This window comes from Canis lupus, chromosome 11, assembly GCF_011100685.1.
Source record: "Canis lupus familiaris isolate Mischka breed German Shepherd chromosome 11, alternate assembly UU_Cfam_GSD_1.0, whole genome shotgun sequence".
Lineage (NCBI taxonomy): Eukaryota > Metazoa > Chordata > Mammalia > Carnivora > Canidae > Canis > Canis lupus.
Genome location: NC_049232.1, coordinates 16113358 through 16134709, shown reverse-complemented (window position 1 = coordinate 16134709; position 21352 = coordinate 16113358). Strand labels below are relative to the sequence as shown.

The 21352-nt window shown below is 43.2% G+C and overlaps 2 protein-coding genes across 6 annotated transcripts in view; both read left to right on the top strand.

Annotated features, from left to right (window-relative positions):
* C11H5orf63 (chromosome 11 C5orf63 homolog) overlaps positions 1-13574 on the top strand; it is a 34213-nt gene extending 20639 nt beyond the window's left edge. For 3 of the 5 annotated variants that reach the window (XM_038552028.1, XM_038552030.1, XM_038552029.1), the window contains exons 4-5: positions 1800-1885; positions 7709-13574. In XM_038552028.1, the coding sequence (XP_038407956.1) occupies positions 1800-1885; positions 7709-7919 (297 nt within the window). In that variant the 3' untranslated portion in view covers positions 7920-13574. Of the gene's footprint in view, positions 1-1708; positions 1886-7708 lie in introns of all 5 variants that reach the window. The other 2 variants (XM_038552035.1, XM_038552033.1) reach the window with 2 other exon arrangements.
* Positions 13575-20893: 7319 nt separating this feature from the next.
* The window catches only part of MARCHF3 (membrane associated ring-CH-type finger 3), a 136788-nt gene continuing 136329 nt past the window's right edge, over positions 20894-21352 (top strand). Inside the window, exon 1 of the mRNA XM_038552018.1 lies at positions 20894-21143. The gene's annotated coding sequence lies outside the window, so the exon portion shown is untranslated. The remainder of the gene's footprint in view (positions 21144-21352) is intronic.

The window sequence follows — 21352 nt, the reverse complement described above, 5'->3', positions numbered from 1 at the left end:
AGCATTAAAAATGTAGATGTGTACTCTTATTTATATTTAGTTAGGTTTGACCAATATAGCAGTGGATTCATTTAAACACAAAATTGCCTTTTCCTCTTAAAATCACATCACTGTAATTTCATCTATAATGAAATTCTTTTGTGAACTATTTTAATGACTTTGGATATTGTGAGTCACTTGGTTAGATTTTAATTTGAGCAGTATGATTTAGTCTTAGAAATTATAGAATATTAGAGCTGGCCAGTTTTATACATTGTGTAGTCCTAATCCCTCATTTTATATAGGATGAGAAATCTGACATTCAGAGTTTCAGGGACTTAGCCCAAGGTAATAACAGCCAGTCAGCTGTCAGACCAGGTCTTGCCACCCTCCCTCCCCAAATTTCCAGTACTACCTGGGCTCCTTTTAGGGATTTTTTTAAAAATTTTTATTTATTTATGATAGTCACACAGAGAGAGAGAGAGGTAGAGACACAGGCAAAGGGAGAAGCAGGCCCCATGCACCGGGAGCCCGACGTGGGATTCGATCCCGGGTGTCCAGGATCACGCCCTGGGCCAAAGGCAGGCGCCAAACCTCTGCGCCACCCAGGCATCCCCTCCTTTTAGGGATTTTATTGTGTTATCTCCCATACAACATCCTCAACCATTCTGGATGCAACACAAATTTGGGAGCAACTTAAAAAGCCTTCTAAAGTGACAAGAGGGAAAAAAATCTAACAATTGAATAGTAGTGTTTATAATTTACAACTTTCTGGAACACATCTTATGTAATATATTCATTGAGCCTTGTGGAAGGCAATATTCTAGGATGGCCCTTATGAACCCTTACCCTTGTGTAACTCCCACCTCTGTGAATGTGGGTGGAACTCATTGAATATGATGAAATATCACTGCTCTGATTATGATATATCAAATGGCAGAAGCAAGATTATCCTGGTTGGGCATGATCTAACCAGGTGAGCCGTCTAAAAGCAGAGAGTTCTCTCTGTCCGGTTGCAGAAGAAATCTCTCTGTCCGGTTGTACTTCAGCCAGCCTGGAAGGAAGCAAACATCAATGTCGTAAACTGCCTACTGGGGCCACATGACAAGAAACTGGGTGGCTGCTAGAAGCTGAGAGTAGTTATTGGCCAGGAGCTGGTAGGAAAATGGGGACATTGGTCCTATAGCTTTGAGAAATGAATTCTGTCAATAAGATGTGACCCTAGAAGAGTATCCTAAGCTTGGTGTGAGAACCAGAGCCTGGAATAACACCTTGATTTCAGCTCAGTGAGACTCTGATCAGAGCAAAGGTTGGGATCACCTAATGTAAAGAGAAATGGATATAAGTGGGGCTCATTAGAAAGCCTGATGTGTGTCCCAAGGTAGGAAGAACACAGTAGCCTAACTCCCTGCTGGCATGTCACGTAAGAGATGAGCTAGCAAGCCACTCCTGCTGCACAGTGAAGGAGAGCTGCTATTGCTCTGAGTTTGTCCAGAAAAATATGCTTGGATGTTTCTTCCTAGATCAGATGTGAGCCAAACGAGAGAGAGGGCTGGCTGGCTGGGGGAGCCTCAGGAGAGAAGCAGAGGTAGGATCCTGGGCTCCTAGGGGCTGTGGAGAGCCCCTCAGATAGGGAATGCATCTGTCTAAATCACGGGAACTGCAGGTGAGACACCTCCCAAGATCCCATGAAAGCCTCTGTGAAATGTCTGCTTTGAATGGTTACCAGGCCCAGAGAGCTGGAGGTCATCTTGAAACATCATCACTAGGTAACAACTCTCCTGCCCTTGAGCACTTTTTTTGCTTCATCCCAACTCTAGAAGAACCAGAGCTTCCAGGAGCAAGGAAAGAAAGGCCTTCCCCTTCCACAGCTTCTAACCAGCACGAGGCTTCACACTGATTCCAGGTAAGACAACTTCAAAGCAAGTTCTAGTTTTGATTATGAAATAGGAACGGACACACCCAACACAGTGTAAATGACCATAGGCCTTTCTGTTGCCTGAGAATATTTGAAAGAATCCTGACACTTACTCTGGTTTTTCATTTTTATCCTGAACAGAGTAAGAAATTTCCCCATTGAACACATTTTATAGGGATGGCAGGAGACATAAATAAAGATGCTCTCTGATTGTATTCTATATTCAGAGTATTGATTATATGTACCAAATGTTGTTTTTTTTAACCTATAAATCTTAAATCAATCTACTTATTAATTCACATTTGAGAGAGGAATGTGGTCATGTGACTAAGAATCCTGGAGAACTTTAGCAATCCCTCTGTTCCAATAGCTGAAAAGCAGAAAGGCAGCTATCTAGAAACATGGCATCTGAAAGGTGGTTTCATTATCCCATTATTGATAAGTATCAGACAATGTTCAGTCACTTATTATAGTCATTTTCATACTTTTCCTTTCTGAAATCATGTTTGTAGGCATCAATTTGTTTTTACATAAAGACTAATTTTGACACAAAAAGCTCATCATAATATTCTCCCACTCCCAAAGGAAATAGTAACATAAACTTCTTTTTTCCCCCTAAGCTAATGCTTTAAAATAGGGTGAAATAAACACAGAGTTTGGGACTGCACATTGCTGCTTTTGGCTATAGTGCTGTTTTCTTCCAGATGTCTCATATAACATTAAAAGGGCTTACTGGAAAACATATCACTTTGGCCAATTTATTGCAGGAAGCAAGGGCTCACTTGGACAAGGGCTGTATTGTTTGTTTATAATAATGCAGCAACTCATGGAAATGTGACAATGGGAATCCTGGGGTAGGCCTCAGGAAGCACCCTTAGAGAGCCACAGAAACAGGCAGCACCCATTCTGCAGTGTCTTGGCCTCTTTCTTTCCCTCTTCCCTCCTGACTCACCAGTTCCCCTACTTACTCACAGTATCTGCTTTCCTATAACTGCAGCTTGCTTATGCCCATCATTTCTGCTGATCCTTCCATTCAGCAATACAGTGGTCTGAGTCTCTCAGCCTTGCTATTCTAAAATTCCAAAAGAGGGATTTTACTCAGCTTATATTTTACAGCCAGCCACCCATGTCATGGTAGCAGATCAGAACTATAGCAGAAGCCACCCGTGGGTCAGGCACCCATCCTGGACCCTCTTGGCTCTGGGAGCCAAGGTCAGATGGTATGCAAATCAGTCACTGCCCACTCAGCAGAGACTGAAGGCATGGTTGGCTATGATCAGTAGCTCTGGTACACATGCAGAAAGTTTAAGAGCATGCCACTCCATCCTATTCAAGAGAAATCGAGAGAAACAGTTTGGTAAGTTGATTTATATCCCACTCATGGGAGTAATGACAACTTGAACCAGGGCAATGGGAGTTAGATAGGGAGAGACATTGGGACATATTTGGGAGACAGGCTGACAAAACTTCATGATTGACTGGACCAGGGGTGGGGGCGGGGCATGAATAGAAGAAAGCATGGAGTCTGGGATGTCTGCCAGTCTACTTGCTATAGCTACTGGATAAATCCTGAGATAGTATAAAAGGAAGGGGAGGTTAGACTTTGGTTGTGCTTGATAGGTGGGAAAGATGGGGCATGGTGAATTTGCCATGCTTGTGGGATATCCAGGTAAAGATTAAAGTTGAAAGTTCAAGTCAGAGGTCTGGGCTGGAGGTGCAGATTTGACTGGAATGTGACTGGAACTGCATCCATCTGGCACAGATGGAGAAAAGTGGGCTAGGACTACACCCTGGGAAATACCAAATTTGACCACATGGATGGAGGAAAAGCCAGTAAAGGAAAATGAGAATAAGAGGTGATAGAATGAAGGGTGGGGAAAGGTCATATAATTTGTATTCTTCGCTGCCTTTGATTATATGATAGCACCAGGCACTATTCTAAGCAGTGAGGATAGAGCAGCAGACAGACAGCCAAGGATCCTACTCAGAGGCTTGCATTCTAGAGGGAAAGATAAACAATGAAGTTATTACAGCAATGGAAAATAGTCACATCTTGAAAGTCAGAAAATGAATTTTTCCAGGATAGTTGACCGTATCTACTGTCAAAAGAGCTAGGATGAGGAATTAAAAGAAGGCAGTAGATTTGGAAATTAGGATAGGTCCTAATCCCTAGAACCTGTGAATGTTATCTTATATACAAAAGGACTTTGCAGATGCTATGAAGTTAAGGATCTTGAGATGGGGAAATTATCCTGGATTATCCAGGTGGGTCCTAAATATAACCACAAGTGTCCTTAAAAGAGGGAGACAGAGGGACTACAAAAGAGGAAGCATGTGATATGACAAAGGCAGCAAGAGGCTGGAGTGATACAAGAAAGAGATCATGAGCCAAGGAATCCAAGTGGCCTCCAGAAGCTAGGATAAGCAAAGAAACAAACTTTCCCCAGAGCCATCAGAAAGTTAGGGCCCTAGCAACATCTTGACTTGAGCCTAATGAAAGTGATTTAGGACTTCTGGCCTGTGGAACTATAAAAGAATAAACTTGTTTTGTTTTACACCACCAAGTCTGTCATAATCTGTTACAGCAGCAATAAGAAACTAATACAAATGGTAACTTGACTTTACTGAGAATAATTTTTTTGTTGGGGGAATGGAAGAAGACATAGCCTGAAAGAAAATTGCAGTAGGATGATGAGTGGAAGGTTTGGAAAAGATTGCAGAGTATCTATCTTTCATGAAGTTTTCAAACATATCTTGTTTTTAAAAAGCAACTAAGAGAACAAAAAGCATCAAAGAGGAGGGCTGAAGACTTGGCTAACCGATTAGCTCAATATCCAAAAATGACAAGCCATGTTGGGAAGTACCATAACCATCAGCCTAGCTTAGGTTTGGGCAGCAGAGTTCAGGGGTTTCCAGAGTGACTCTGACACTGGAGAGTAAACCATGGCAACCCATCCTCATCCACAGATGCATGTATCAGACCCAGGGTTCTTGCTCACCACAGACACAAGAATACTTTGACACTATGACCCAAAATCCTACACCTGGCACAGATCTTGTATCTCTCTATTAACACAGAAATCCAAGAGGAACATTGAGGAACCTTCAATAGAGAATGATCTCAACTGGCCTGTCTTTCATTTAGGCACCAATGTTCAGGATTTTACCTCTACCCTCTCAGGTTTAAAAAGGATGAGTGCCAAAGCCAATGTACTTTGGAGTTATAAAGGCTGGAAGGACATAAACCTTCAGGAGAAGGGGAAACATTAAAATCATACAAAAGATGGAGAAGAAAAGCTCATAGAAGCAGTGCCAGCCAATATATTAGACACAATAAGAAGAATCCAGCACAGACTCATACTGAGTGTCAAAGCCATCCTTCCCTCATGCCAAAATGCTGTATTTGAACTCTTCCTGATGGAAAGCTTTTGCCCTTAGAAACAAGGTAGGCCTAATATTAATTGAAACGTTTCTAATTAATTCAGAAACACCAAGAAATAGAGAGGATTCAAGTTAAAGGCAACTTCAGCCCATTGTGCTATTCACAATTCAACAACGCAACCCAACTCCCCTGAGAAACTCTGATGGGCTCTACTATGCACTGCATTGCACAGAAGACCCCATCAATGATCCCAAGTCCTCTTGGCAAGGTCAGTCCATGCCCTGACCACTAAGGGAGGAAAGAGAGAAATAAAACATAGAAACCACTTCCCTCAAAACTCGGTTAAAATGTACAAGTGCATCATGGGACTAAGTTAAACTATTAGCTGAGTAACTCCCTGGTTCCTTGACCAGGCAAAGAAGGCATTGTCATAAGTTCTTTGTTAGGAATGTAATGCTAACAGATAAAAATGGGCATCTATTCATGACCTTGTAAAAAAAAAAAAAAAGATGTTAGAAGTTGGGAAGGAGCTGCTAGAAGAGCTAAGTTTCGGGATTTAACTCCACCTCCCTCTATATTCTCTTTATAAAGTTAGCCTCAAAGTAAGGCCAGCATCACTCTTTTAAGATTGGATGAGATTAAGACATTCAGAAACCAGATTGTGGGATTTATTCCCATTGTGATTGCTGACTTCTAGTATCAGACTTTTGTTCTGCATGACAGCTCCCATCTTGCAAACTAGCAAGAATCTTGAATTTGGCAAGGATCCTGCTCTGTGAAGCATTTTCAAGTTGGAGTTTTTAGCAATGTCACATTTCTCTAAGCCAGTAACAAAGAAAAGGTTGAGAGGGCAAAGGAAGTCATGGAGTTCTCACCTATTAGCATAAAACAGGTGTAGGCCAGCTTGTTCAGGGTGATCACAGTCTGAGATACCAAAGTATTTTTTTTTCAATCTCTTTACCTTCCCAAGTAATTGCAATAGCTAAAACATAATTAGCTATTTCTTCCCTTTCACTTGATTCATTTAAAGTGGTATTTTCTATTTGTATATGTGTGACTACATAAAAAAACACAATATTGCATTTCTTGATGTTTTATATAACCTCTACGCAAAGTGAAAGCAAAAAGTGCCTTCAAAAGAAATAAAGGACACTGCTGTCATTCTACATAAATTTACTAGGAGTAAGCAAGGGTGGAACAGATAATTACAAATACTGAGAAAGAAGCATCATTCTGCCAATGGTGCAGAGTCTACAATTATGTGCAGTTCCCTACTTAGACTTTTTAGTTATGCTGAACATTGAAAAAAGATAAATGATTGGAAGGAGAAAAGAGAAAGAGAAAAAGAGGGGACTTAAACACTGAAAACAAGGGGTGCATTTAAATGGAGATGTCACCTTACCCTAAGGGGGCAGGTAAGAGCTTGGTAGTCTCACTGGTGCCCTATTGTCATTTTTTTTTTAAACTATAGCTTTGGAATCCTTATAATCTTCCTTATTGTTTTGAAGTCAAGAATGATTTCTTCTCACAAAACCTGATCACTTTTCATTGATATGTTTTTAATGCTCTGACTGGTTTTGCATATCTGGAAAAGATACATCTTCAGCCACTGGAAATAAATCTCCTTTTTCTTCTCTGCCAAATCCATAATATCCTTTTCTATCACTGACAGCAGCATCAGATAAGTAGACGTGCCTTGCTTGATTAGAAGTGTGCTGAGATTTCTAGTAGGAACAAGAATGTAGTTAGAGACCCAGATTAAGACATGTTCAGCACATCCTACAAATTCTTTTTGGTTCTGTCCTGGAGGTGTCCCCTCAAGTCCCAGCTTGACTGTGGGACTCATTCAGGGCTGACATCCTCCCAAATCATCCTCCCAAATCCCCCTCCCTGGGAGGGGAGAGAGGAGAATTTTAAGACAGACTGCAACAGGTGCTGTTTAGATGAGACTAGATGGATACAGGCTGTTGTCCTCTTCAGATCCCCAGGGTCTTCTCCAACTCCTCAAACTGAGATGAGCTTATGCCAGAATAAACTGGGGAGGAGGAGGCAAATCTGAAAATGAGCAAACTATAGTACCACTCAGAGGCATCAGAAAATAAGGTCTGAGATTCTGCAACAGCACAGACTTTTTTCTTACTCCCTTTCATCATTTGTCAGTAAAATGTAGACCAGGAGAAGGGGAATATCAGTGACACTACCTAGAGTCGTATGGCATTTTCTATTTTTCCCCAACTTCTATCTTTTTAAACTATATATCTTATTTTATTCTTTCAACAATCTGTGATATAAATAGAGCCAGTATTATTATCCTTATTTTTGAGATGAGAACAGTGAGACCCAGAAAGGGGAAGCAACCTCATCAGGTCATGCAGTGAGTCAAAGACGACCCAAGGAATAATACCCAGTTCTGCTCTCATTTAATCCAGAACATCTACCCTACTGGCTTTAAATGTCCCTTTCCTCCTTCACTCTCTGATGGTGGTTCTCTTGAAAATGATCCCTCGCCAATTGTGGAGTGAAGATAGGTCCATGTTCAAGGTTACGGAGAACTGTTGTTTAAAGGCCCCCCCGCAAGGGGCCTGTTTCCATTGCTTACCTGCAAAGCCAGTGTTTGAACCTGTGATGGAAGTCCCTTAGAGGACGTGTCTGCTGGGATTCCTCCCACCCGAGACTGCTATAATTAGCTCTGCTAACAACTGTGATTGAACAAGGCTTGTTGTAGTCATTGTTCACTGACAGGCACAGATAAGAGCCACATCTCAGCAAGTGGTATTCTAAATGGTGTTTCCTGCTTGGTTAAACTCATGTATGGCACTTGTCAGGGATGCTATTCCCAAACTCCGCTAACAGCAGGCAGTGTCATTGGCAACACCTTCTGGAGCCCATGAAGAAGGCCATAACAGATTCCCAGGGAATGCTGTGCCATGCAGTGGAAGAGACTGTTTCTATTTGACCTTGCCTAGGATCTGGCTGACCCTCCTTCTTATGGAAAACATAGGCGTGGCCTTGCATGATTAAGGGAAGAGTCTTTGTCTTCCTGATCCTGAAGACTCACACATTTTCAGATCTCTCCTATAAGAACACTTGTAAATGAAAGTTATAATATGTGGTACATGCAGCCTATGCTTTTGTGAGACTGTGCTCTTATTAGAAGCAAAACAAAATGTGACTTATGAACACCTGCCGGTAAGGACCAAGCCAAGAGGCAGCGTGGGTGTTGGATGAGAGGTGTTGCCCTGGCAGTAAATCCAAGTTGCTCACACCAAAGGAAATGTTTCTAGGGAAGCTGTCTGAGCAAGAGGTAAATACTTAGTCATTCAGAGGAGGCCATAAATGAGTGTTTCTTCAACAAGGGAAGGTCTGATTCCAAAGAGCTGAAAAAATGGTTGGATAGCATTTCTCTCTTCCATCTATCCTTTTATTCACAATATACATTGTTAAGAATTAAGAGTCTCTGTAATCAAGAGATTACACTTGCCACCTTGTTGGCAAGTTGTTAGAGAACTATGATTTGTCTGCTTGGTATTATTTCAATAATAGTTTTTGCATTATGATTCTAAGTAACTAATAAAAAAAGACCCAGGCCCTTGTATGTTCTAAAATACTGTGCTGTGTGTGTGTGTGTGTGTGTGTGTATACATACATCCTGTGCCTTCCTACCTATTCCCCAGGGCCACCAAGTTTTAAGATTCGACTTCTTATGCATTTCCTTTCATCTGTTTCCTTGTTTCAGTGTTCAACACTATTGACACAGTTGAGGGCTCCATCTTCTCTTGCCTATGCATTGCAAAAGCCCAGACTCTTTCAATGGTCTCCCTTGCTCACTGGCTTCCCAACCCCATCTCCCATCTACCTTATCACCACCTCCAATTATCCTTGCAAATCATGGGCCTGATCCGACCACTCACCAACCCATCATGGCCCTCCATTGCCTATGAAAATGAAGACCAAACCATTCGGCATAAAACCCTGCATCTAGTCCCATGTACTGCACCACTCATCTATCCTAAATCCCGTCGAATCCAGATAAACTGCCCTTGCATGAAAGCACTAGCACTTTGACTGTATCTCTGAGCCTTGCCTCTCCTTTACAAAATCACCCTTTTTGTTTCAACTCAACTGCCATTTCCTCCAGGAAATTTTCCACTCTTTCTTCCAATCCAAATTAATCAATCCACTCTCTCCTCCAAGTTTGTACAGCACCAGATTTATGTATATATACACTTGAGATATAATTTACATACCACACAATCCACTCATTTAACGTATACGATTTAATGAGGTTTTTTTTTTTTAGTATAGTCACAGGGTTGTGTATCCATCATTTTTAGAACATTTTAATCACCCCCCAAAGAAACCCTGTACCCATTAAGAACCCCTCCCATCTCACCCTCCTCCAGCCTTAGGCAATCACTTTCTGTCTCTATAGATCTGCCTAGTCAGGATATTTCCTATAACTGGAATCATATAATATGTGGTTCTTTGGGACTGGCTTTTTTCACCTTATATATTTTTTCAGAGTTCATCCATTTTTTGGCATGTATCAGTACTTCATTCTATTTTATTGTTGAATAATAATCTGATGTATGGATATACCAAGTTTTACTTATTCATTTTTCAATTAATGACATCTGGATTGTTTCAACTTTTTAGCATTATGAATAATGCCTCATATATGCTTGATTATCATTTAATATGTATAGCTTACTATTATAGGGTTTTTGTTTGACCTGTGTCTGTTTTATCATAGGTTGTTGATAAACTCCTGTGGACAAAGAACGTAATTTCACTCTGTAATCTACACATGGCACATATTCAATAAATGTTTGATGGATGGGTGAATGGGCAGATATTAGAGGTTTTTGCTGTTGATTATTATACAAGGTACTCCAAATAAGAATATTAGAGTAGAATCAGCAATAACCCAAGAAAAGACACAGTAAATTTACCCAACATATTATAACAAACATGGGTGGTTCTTAAATAACCTTTCATCTCAGCCCTATTTCCTGGAATTCCATACACAGATACACAGCTGAGTCTTTCAGGGAGGTAGTTCCTTTGCTAGTAATAGATGTGAACTAGGTAGACAGAAGCCTGAAGATGCTGAGTGTTTCCTCCTAAATTTACTCCATGGTGTCTTCTTGTTGCTCTTGGCTTGTCTGAGGTTATTATTGTAGTCTAGGACAGTGGCTGAGCATCAGGATCCCCTGTGAAGCTTTTACAAGATACAAATTATCTGTGTCCCGCCTCCCTGATTATGATTCTATAGCTTGGGTAGGGGCCCAGGTGCTCACATGTTCTAAAAGCTATAAAGACATTTCTGATGCATAGCCAGGTTCAAGAATTCCTCCATCAAAAGTTGCCCTGAGGTTAAAAAGATTTAATCCTATAGAACATGTATGAGCACTTTATTCCTAGAGAGTATTTTACTCATCCTGGGATCATGCCCATTAATACTACCTAATGTTTATAAAACACTTTTTATTTGGAAAGAGCTTCGCAGTCATCTTTTATTAGCTAGGCTTGCACGCTGGGTGACCTTGTATAAATCTCATAATCCCTTTGTGTCTTAAACTTCCTCAAATGTAAACTGTTGGCAGTAATACTGATCCACCCTCAAGAGATATTGTGGAGACTAATGGGGGACTTGAAGGCATTCAGCAAACATAAAAATGTTACATGCATACTTATTAGACACATATGAAGTCCTAGTCACAGCCTTTTAAAATGAAACAAATACCAAAATAAGCTCTAGCCTTTCCTCCAACCTTCATCATCATCTCAAAGATCCTTTCCCAACACCACAGTATAGCAATGCTCCCTTTCTGGCAAGACTAATAAACTGACCTAATCAATAGTTATAAAGACAGAGCGAATCATGGCCACAAATACGTAAAACGGCCCTGAAATATACTTTGTTAACCTTCTCATTTATTGTTCATAATACAATTTAGAGATTCTAAAAAATACTCTTCTGAAAAATATTCTTAGAAAATATTTGTGCATGTTTACACAAGATTTGAAGCTGATGTTACATCCTCATTGTTGATGTTAAGCCTGAAGGTGCTATCTAGTTTGCTGGTTGTTTTTTACACAGCTATATTTAGCCTCTTCTCATCTCTCCCACGTGGCCGAAAAAATATGTGGTCAAAATGAGACTCTGAGACCTAGTTCAAGTTGGAGGTGGGTGAGATTGGGAAGCATAGGAAGAATTTCCAACCTTGGAACCAGACAGGTCTTGTAAGGATGATGACCCACAACTAAGGGCTCATTTGCAATATATTTTCAGCTTCTTGGAAAAGGGAATCAGAAAACAGACAGTTTTTCCTTGTTCCACTTGGCTTTGAAAGAGTCACAAAACTTTCAAGTGCCAGGTCCAATTACATATTCCAATTCATTTCCAACTGAATGGTTTCTGGGACTCTGAATGGGAATTAGTGCCCTCATGCCCACCACTGCTGGTTTGAACTATGAACTACACAAATGTTCTGGGGACACCTGACCTTGACTATGCTCTTTTCTCTTTGGGCTTCTGAGGGTTTGGTTGTATTTCCAAGGGCAGTTGTCTGCTTCAGTTAAGCTCAAGACCTGCTAACAATTAAATTCTATTAAATTCTATTTATTGAGTATTTATATCTGTGGATAGTATACTGTAGTGCTTACTGGGGAGGCTATGAAAAGTTCTTGGAGATGCTATAACTCAATAACTTTGGGTCCTATAGACAGGATACCAACAACTACCTCCCCAGAAAGACTCCCAGGGTTTAGGGAGCTGACATGCCAATTTACAGAGGAATCCTAGATTGGCCTTCAGCAGACACTAAGATAAAATGTCAGTAACTTTTCACATAATATTTTGCTACCTGCACTATTCCGTCAGACCTTGCTCAGAATTCAGAAGCTTGGGATGCTTGGGTGGCTCAGCAGTTGAGCATCTGCCTTCAACTCAGGGCACGATCCCGGGGTCCCAGGATCGAGTCCCACATCAGGCTCCCTGCAGGGAGCCTGCTTCCCCCTCTGCCTATGTCTCTGCCTCTCTCTCTCTCTCTCTGTGTGTGTGTGTCTTTCATGAATAAATAAAATCCTAAAAAAAAAAAAAGAACTCAGAAGCTCCTGTGAAAAGAGTCTCAGTGTAGGGAGTCTCATTGGTTGGGAAACTCATCTATTATGCATAGTTATTGTTTTTAAAATAAGGTTAATTCTAGCATGTTTCTATATCAATCATCTTTCAGAGTTTCAGCATTTTTGCTGAACATCTTAAGGTGAGAAAGAACCACACAAGCTACATTTCAATAGTTAGGAGAAATTAATGCTAATACATGCCTTCAATGGGATTCACTTTGGTATCCTGAACACTCTCTTCCATCAATATGGAAAATCCCCAGAAGTATGTATTGTGGATTTTTCTCTGTAAAGAGATGCAAATGGTTACAATAAATTGTATGATTTCCTCTGAGTCTTTCAAAGTTCTGTTTTCTCTGTATCTCAAGGTAAACATCCCTGCTTTGCAGATCTAGGAGTCAAGACAACATGGATTCATTTCCTCGCTTTCCTCAGTGAAACACAGACCTCCTTGTCTCAGACCACTGCTCTCCTTGAAAGCACAGGAAAAACTTATGGCATTTTAAGACAGAGGAGAAAGCAGATACAATTTTCTGGTCCAGTGCTTGTTTTCTGTGTCTTTCACATGGAATCTTTAAGATCTTAGATGAAATTTAATGATCCTTACATGTTAACTTTGCTTTCTTTCAACCTCTTGAAGAAACAAACAAACAAAAAACATGGAAAAACACTCAACTATTTACTTGTGAAACTCTATGGCTCGGGTCATAAAATACAATCTGGGCAAAGCCAAACAAGGCACTAGAGGGTTGAGAGGCAAGGAGAATGTTATGCATTGGATTTAAGATTTTGAAATGCCCTGTTTCAATGGCTTGCCGTTTATCTTCATGTAGAGGGTCAACACTGGCCTGTCATTTCTAATAGGTATTTTGCTCTCGAGGAAGACTTCTCTGACTGATCACAAACAGGAATTTTCCAAAGAAACTCTTCCACAAAACGAGATCAATGAGAAGCACCCTATTTTTAACAAATGTTAAAATTTTCAGTTTTAATTTTTATGTCACCTAAGTATATACCCACCTCCTGAGAGCATCTCTTTATTTCTTTATAGGAAGATTTAAATAAGCAATCTGTTTCCTTTTTAAGTATTTTTGGATTGACAATAATACTTCTCTCACTTGTATTTTAGTCTTGATGATTAAACAGTAAAAAAGCTAATTAGCAGCATGTGTCTGGAGAGGAAAAGCTATTTTTTGATGGGTAAAATCCAAGCTGAGATGGAGACCTCACAGGGCACTACAATAAATGGGTTGGGTTGCATGCTAAGGGAAAGGATTGGGCACTGAATTGACCAGCTCCCCAGAAAGAGATTCTGGCTTAGTGGAAAGACTAAGCTAAGATCCAAATATATTGAAGATACTCACAAGACTAAAGTTATCAAAATGCAGACACTTGTTAATCGGAGAGCAAAGAAAATAGGGAAAAACACGCTGTGTCTGTCTGACTCACAGATGACTTTAGGAATAAAATAAGTTACATGTTAAGAAATTAATTTTTTAAAAAAGAAATTAATTTTATTTTTCTCCTATTTGCTTTTCATTTCTGGAAAGACATTGAGCTAGGGTGAAGGGAATGGTATTAGATGGCTATCATCAGTACAATAACCAGAACCTGCACCCCCTTCCCATAAGTACCTATGAGAAAGTCAAAGGTGATGCTTTCAAATTCTTCATCTGTCAGTTATTAGTTTCATGATAGTGGGCAAGTCTGAATTTCTAAATGCATTAGTTTTTCATACACTTGAGGAGGAAAAATAATATGTATCTCGTTGGAATGCTGTGAAGGTTAGTAAAGCTGATGTATGAGAAAACATCTGGAGACTATGCGTATATTAGCACTCAGTACATGTTAGAATAATGAGAGCACGGAAGAAGTCAGAGAGGAGTCGAGCTCCCATTGCCCACAGGCTAAAATCTATATATTTAGCTGGGTATTCAGTGTGCTAGAAAATCTGCTCCTTTCTCCTCACCACCCCTTTTTCTTTTCTTTTCTTTTTTTTCATATTTTTTTAATTGGAGTTCAATTTGCCAACATATAGCATAACACCCAGTGCTCATCCCATCAAGTGCCCCTCTCAGTGCCCATCACCGAGTCACCCCCACCCCCCGCCCACCTCCCTTTCCACCACCCCTTGTTCGAGTTAGGAGTCTCTCATGTTCTGTCTCCCTTTCTGATATTTCCCACTCATTTTTTCTCCTTTCCCCTTTATTCCCTTTCACTATTTTTTATATTCCCCAAATGAATGAGACCATATAATGTTTGTCCTTCTCTGATTGACTTACTTCACTCAGCATAATACCCTCCAGTTCTATCCAGGTTGAAGCAAATGGTGGGTATTTGTCGTTTCTAATGGCTGAGTAATATTCCATTGTATACATAAACCACATCTTCTTTATCCATTCATCTTTCGATGGACACCGAGGCTCCTTCCACAGTTTGGCTATTGTGGACACTGCTGCTATAAACATCGGGGTGCAGGTGTCCCAGCGTTTCACTGCATCTGTATCTTTGGGGTAAATCCCCAGCAGTGCAATTGCTGGGTCGTAGGGCAGATCTATTTTTAACTCTTTGAGGAACTTCCACACAGTTTTCCAGAGTGGCTGCACCAGTTCACATTCCCACCAACAGTGCAAGAGGGTTCCCCTTTCTCCACATCCTCTCCAACATTTGTTGTTTCCTGCCTTGTTAATTTTCCCCATTCTCACGGGTGTGAGGTGGTATCTCATTGTGGTTTTGATTTGTATTTCCCTGATGGCAAGTGATGCAGAGCATTTTCTCATGTTCACCAACCCTTTTCTGACTACTGTCCTGCTGTAGTAAAACACTTCCCAGTATGCCTTGAATTCACTCACCTACCTGTCTTGTCTCTGGCATTCTGACCACCCTCAGACTCCATCTGCCAAAATTCTACCCATCTCACAAGGGCCTCATATCCTACTGTCTCCAGGAATCTTAGGGTACTCATCTTCTCCTGCTCTAAACTCTGGTCCTTACTGTCTAGAGACATAATCCACAAAGTACTTATTGCCCAGCAGACTCCCTGCAAGGCAGAAACCATGTATCTAGTACCCATCGCTGTGTGCCTTGCCAAGGTAGACTCATGATTGAATACATGCACGATTTCTCACCTTGCCCTGTTGTGCTCTTGGACAAAACACTTTGCCTCCTTCAGTTTCAGTTGCCTCAGCTGTGAACAGAGGATAACAGCATGGATGTACTCCCCAGGTGTGCTGGGAAGAATAAACCAATGACTGAAAAGCAATTTGAAAATGTAAAATGAAATGCTATATATAAATGTTACATAATCAAAATCATTCATTGCCCTCTGTATTATGTTTTATTTGGCTTTCTATCTTGGAATCCTTTGTGGGTTTCAGAATCACACAGATGCAAAACCATCCACATTAGCACCTAAATTCTCTTGGGTAATAAACGATTGTGTGTATTATAGCTCACGGCTACTTTTCCCTGGCATACTTAAAGATGAATCTGTCATAATTTGGGGTATTCATAATAACTAATGACACAATTCATTTCTAAGCAATAATCCATTTTTTTCTTTCTTTAGCCAGTTACTGTTCCCATATTGCTGCCTCAGGGGAACTAACGTTCATTAAACCCCAAATCCAGATGATGAGCACACTGTTTGGAAGCCCAAATTGAGGAGCTTACAGTGTGAGAGACCTGGAAAGTGGTTTGGGGTTTTGAAGCACTGTTCTATGGCTCTTTTTTGTCCCAAATTCTGAATTCCTCATTCCCTTCATTGTAATGTATGTGTTACCAAGTGCTCAATGCAGCCTGATTTCCCAGGTACCAGGAAAGATTGGATTAGCCCTTTCCACAGGAAAATAGGATCTTGTTTAAAATACAACTAAAAGAGGCTTCTGACTTTTAGTCCCCTGCAGGATATGAATCCTAGAACAGTCCTTCCATGAAGATAGCAACCTTGAGGAAGAAAAGACCAGCAGCAACATCAGAGGGTGATTCTGGGCATCAAGTGGGTAACTTGTTGAAAAGGCAGGGAACAGTGCAGGACACAGTGAGCGCTCAATAAATGTTAGGAATTGTTGTTATTGGCAAACAATGCACTGTGACCCAGCCCTCTCCTAAGAAGTGCAGAGAGCTTCTCAGTTGAGATTCTTAACAAGCCAATGAGAAAAAACTCAGCACCGTTCATCACGACTGCATTTGGCTCAGAGAAGCTCAGCACCCTGTCCAAGGTCTCAGAGTTAGGAAGCAGTGGAAAGAAAATCCAGCCTTCAGTCTATCGTGTTTCTAGAGCCCATATTCTTTGTCCTGTTTCTTAGAACACTTTGTCTTGTTTCTAAGGGTTGGGAGTCTATTTTTTCTCCCTTGAGTATGTGACCCTCCTTTCCCCAATTCCTCAGTGTTACTCATTCTGTTATGAAGTTTTAAAATTAAGAGTATTTTTTTTTTATCTCTTCTGGTGTCCTTTTGACCAATGTGCATTGTTTTATGTATCAGGCCATTTTCCAAGACCATTCTAGTCTTTCATCAGAGTTGTACTCATAGTGGCATCCATTTTTAAGAAGTTCAGTGTAGTTTTCTTTCAGGGCATGTATCAAGAAATCCTTTGTTTTTGTAGAATAGAGGCTTCCCTTTCCCACACATTTCTGTTACCACATTTTTACTTAGTTGGACCTGTGGCAATAAAAATCACAGGGGGCACTTGCATTGTCATTTAAATGCATGAGACATCGTTTTTGTGGGTGGTAGCACCCCGGCTGCAGACATTGTATCAGAGCAGTCCCTCTGTTACAAATTACCTCCTGGTTGTGGTGTACAAACCAACACCATACTTGAGTTTGCAAAATCACCTACATGATATTTTGTCCTCCCTGTGGCAATTAATATTTCAAAGAGCCTTATCATGAGCTATCTCTCCTCTCTGTGAAATTAATCAGAAGTATTGCTTCAGTTTCATAGTTGGGAAATTAAGGTATGGGAAGGTTAATGGCTTGCCTATAGTCTTAGAACAAACCTATAGCATAGCTGGTATTAGAATCTGCTGCTTCTGATTGCATTGCTTTGCTAAGGTCTTTAGCTCAGCCTGTTCAAATTCTGAGTAATTTTCAAAGTGAATACATGTTGAGAGAGGTGGTAGAAATGGGAAAAAAAAAAAAAAAGAGGGAAAAACACTATTCACATAAGCAATGCTTCCAAAATATTTGGTAATCAAAGAACAAGAATTTTGACGGCCCTTTTTCCTCATTTCCATTTTTAGAATGAAAGGACAATAATCCAATGAGATTAAAGTGAATAGAAATTCCAAGTGTAGAGAGGAATTGTTCTGTCCACACTATTTTCCTACTTCAATATCAGTTTGTTCTCCTTTTCAACAATCCCTATTGCTATAAATGTCATGCATTTGCAGTACTTTGTAACCATTGTCACAGGGTCCCCCTTAAGCAGCTAAACAGAGTAGGCCAATTCTGCCACTGCTGTTTTATGGTGAGTAAACAAGGGTAAACGGAGGTTAAGTGATTGCCAGCAGCACTCAGAGCTCAGATTAGAACTTATGGCTCCTATCAGTTACATCCTTTTGAAATTTAGAAGGCTCCAAAATATTGTTTCAGTGTCAGGGTTGGGTGACAGGGCCTGAAGGCAAATTTGCTCACCACCCACACCACCAAAAGACCAGCCCTGCTTCCATGGTCTCACATCAATCTTCTCATTCCCAAGCCATTCCACAAACTTCCTCATCACTGTGAGGGAAAGAAATTTCCTTCAATAAAATAGGCTAGTACTAAACAGGTGACTCCTTTGTCAGGATTTCCATAGTTTTCTGTTTGTTTCTTAAAGAAAGGACTACAATGAGTTCTTGCACAAGTAATAGATCTTATTTTCCCTTGTGGAATATTGGATGGCCCAAACTCAAGAGATCATTGGGAGAATGACACCCAAAGGAATAAGTCTGTGCCAGAGTGATAAACTGTCAAATACCAATTATGACAGAGGATGGAATGGAAATGTGATTAAGTCTAGATGTGCTGTCTCTTATGTGTCATCTATTCTAAAAAGGAAAATGAGACCAGTTACTTGCCCAAGAACCCATGGACAATCATGTCTGTATGAAATAAACACACAGAAAACCTTAGAAATCAGGAAGCGGGAGGTCTCTCATCTAGTTCTAACTTATTTCATAAAAAGAAATTTCCTATTTCCTTTTTTCATCGTCTAACATAAATACTATAGCAAATACAGTCAACAGGCGATGTTTGGCTACTACGTAGGTGATTTTAAAAATAATCACAAGCATCTGTGAAAAACCTTCACAGGGTGTTAATACAATAAGCACTGTTGGCAAACTTTTTCTTTAGTTATATCCAGGAATGGGGGGAAAAAATCCCAAGAAATATACTTCTCTCCTCTTACCCTCCCATCCCAACCTTGGCAGAGACTTGGTATGTTTTCCATTCAGTGGTCTACAACTAACTCCTCGTGGGCAAAGGCTATTCTCTCAAGACATTAAGCATGGTAAGTAATTGCTGCAACTGAATGGAATGGACTCCCTTGCCTGTTTCTGTCTTTTGATTCAGCAAATGAGGATGGGTTTTAATATATATGCAATTTCTGCATCACAAATCAATTTCCAGGGCCTACTAAGAACTGTCCAGACCCTGATTTTCTTGCCTGACAGCCTGCCTATGGACCTTTCCCCACTGAGACAGGGAGCTGAGGAGACACCACCTGAATCTCAAACCAGGCCAGAGCTCACCTCATAATTATAGCCTTCCCCGCTAGAGGGGCCATTTCATTCCTTTTCAGCTATAGGCCTATTGCTTTTCTTCTTGCAGGGACTCCCATCATAAACTGCTCATGAGGGGCACCTGGGTGGCTCAGGGTGTGATCATGGGATTGTGGAATAGTTTCACAGCTGGCTACCTGCAAGGAAGCCTGCTTCTCCCTCTGCCGAGGTCTCTGCCTTTCTCTCCCTCTCATGAATAAATAAATAAAATCTTAAAAAAAAAAAAAAAAAGAAAAAGAAACTGCTTATGAGAGCTGAGCTACGGTGCAGGTATCCTTAGGAGGGCCAAGCTAAAGGTCCATACTCCCTCACACATGGGAAACTGAAACCTCCAAGGACTTTGGAATCTGAGGGAGCCAATGGTCAGTAAGGAAAGTGCCAGGGCACCAAAAAGCCTGACCCTTTCCAGCCATGCAGAACTTCATTTTATTAACATGGTTTGAGTACCTACTGATGGCAGGCTCAGTTCCGGGTACACAGAGGCCGCCGCTATGCCCCCAAAGCTACCGTCTAGGGCTTCCTAGCGTTCTAGGCCTCAGCCTGGAAAGCAACACCCAACTCCCTGCTTTTTGGCTTTTTATACCCACAGCTCCGTATATGTGTATGCTGCAGCCAAGATTAGGAAGGGCTTAAAAACAGGCTGAAGAGCCCATTCGCCGACAAAAGGAGCAGCAGCGACCGGGCCGGCCAGAGCCCACAGGCTGAGCCTTCCTGGGCCGCGACCCGCCCAGGGAGCTCAGGCTCTCCGGTGGCCAGCGCTAGAGAGGTCTCTGAGCTCGGCCCAGGGGCTTCGGAAGGGGCAGGGGCCGAGCGTGTGCAGGGCGGGACCCGTGGGGCTCGCTCTGAGAGGCTCCTGCCCGCGAGGATGCGCGGCCCGGGCCCTCTGGCGGCCCCAAGGGACAGCAGCAGGTGGAGCTGCGCGGCGGCCGCCTTCCTACGGGGCAGCCGGACCGAGGCTGTGTCTCGGGGGTCCCTTTCGCCCCCGGGCTCTGCCCAAGTGCCTCAGGCGCTCTGTGCCGGGAAAGGAGCCTGGGCGCCGGGTAAGCCCCCTGCTGCCGTGGTACGGACGCAGAGCCGGGGAGGGGACGTGCCATGAACTTTCCAGGAGGCCCGCAGACTCGGAGTTTTGTTTTCGGAAATAACCACCAAATTACAACCAGAACCTTTCCCAGGGAGCCTGGAGCCCCCAGTTTCCGGTGCGGGCCTCCAACTGTGACTGGGTGAGGCGGCCCGGACTCACCCTCTGTCGGGCTCGGCTCCCTCGGGGCCGCCAAGTTCGGCGCCTCCCGCGGACGCCAGGTGTGGCGTCGTCTACCCAGAGTCTGCGCGTCCCACAGCGCCGACGCCGCCGCGACCCTCAGGGCGTCTGGGTGGCCCCGAGCCTCTCCCAGCCAGGGCCTCTGCGGCCGCCACTCGCCTCCCGAGACCGCCCTCAGCGCCCGGCTGCAGCCCGGCTCCCTACCACAGCCAACCTGCCCGCCGCCCGCGCGTCTCCGCGCCAGCCCACGGCCGCAGGCGATTGGACCGCGGCGGCGGGGCGGGGCGGGGCGGGGCGGGGCGGGGCGGGGCCGGGCGCTCCGCACGGCCCGCGGCCGCCCGGATTCCTGGAGTCGCCGTGATTGGCTGCCGGCCCCGCCGGTCACGGGCTGGAGGCGCCCCGCCCCCGCGGGGGCCGGCCCAAGGCTGGCTCCGCCCCGCCCGCCGCGCGGCCCCGCCTCCCTCCGGAGCCCGGTAGCCTCAGCCTGGCGGACCGCCTCATTCTCTGAGCAGGTCCAGGAATCGTCGACGCGTCCCGGGCGGCTGCTGAGCCGGGGCGCCGGCCGGGCTTGTCGCGCTCCCTCGGAGGTGTCCGCCTGCACCGATGTGCGGGGTTCGCTAGGGCGAGAGCAGCCGCCGGTTCGGGGCAACTTGGGATTCGGGGACCCGCAGCGGGGGCGTCGGTTTGCGACCGGGACCCGGCGAGGAGGGTGAGTGGCCGAGCGCGAGGCGAGCGGCTCCCCTCGGCGCGGTGCGGAGAAGCCGGAGGGGACCGGACCGGGCTCGGCGGGCGTCGGTGCGTCCGTCCGAGCGCGGCCGCTGAGGGGAGGTCAGGGCCAGGCGAGACCGACTCCTTGCGGGGAGCCCGGCTCGCGAACTTGTTTCGGAGCGTCGCAGCTCGGTCGGGGACGCGGCTCTG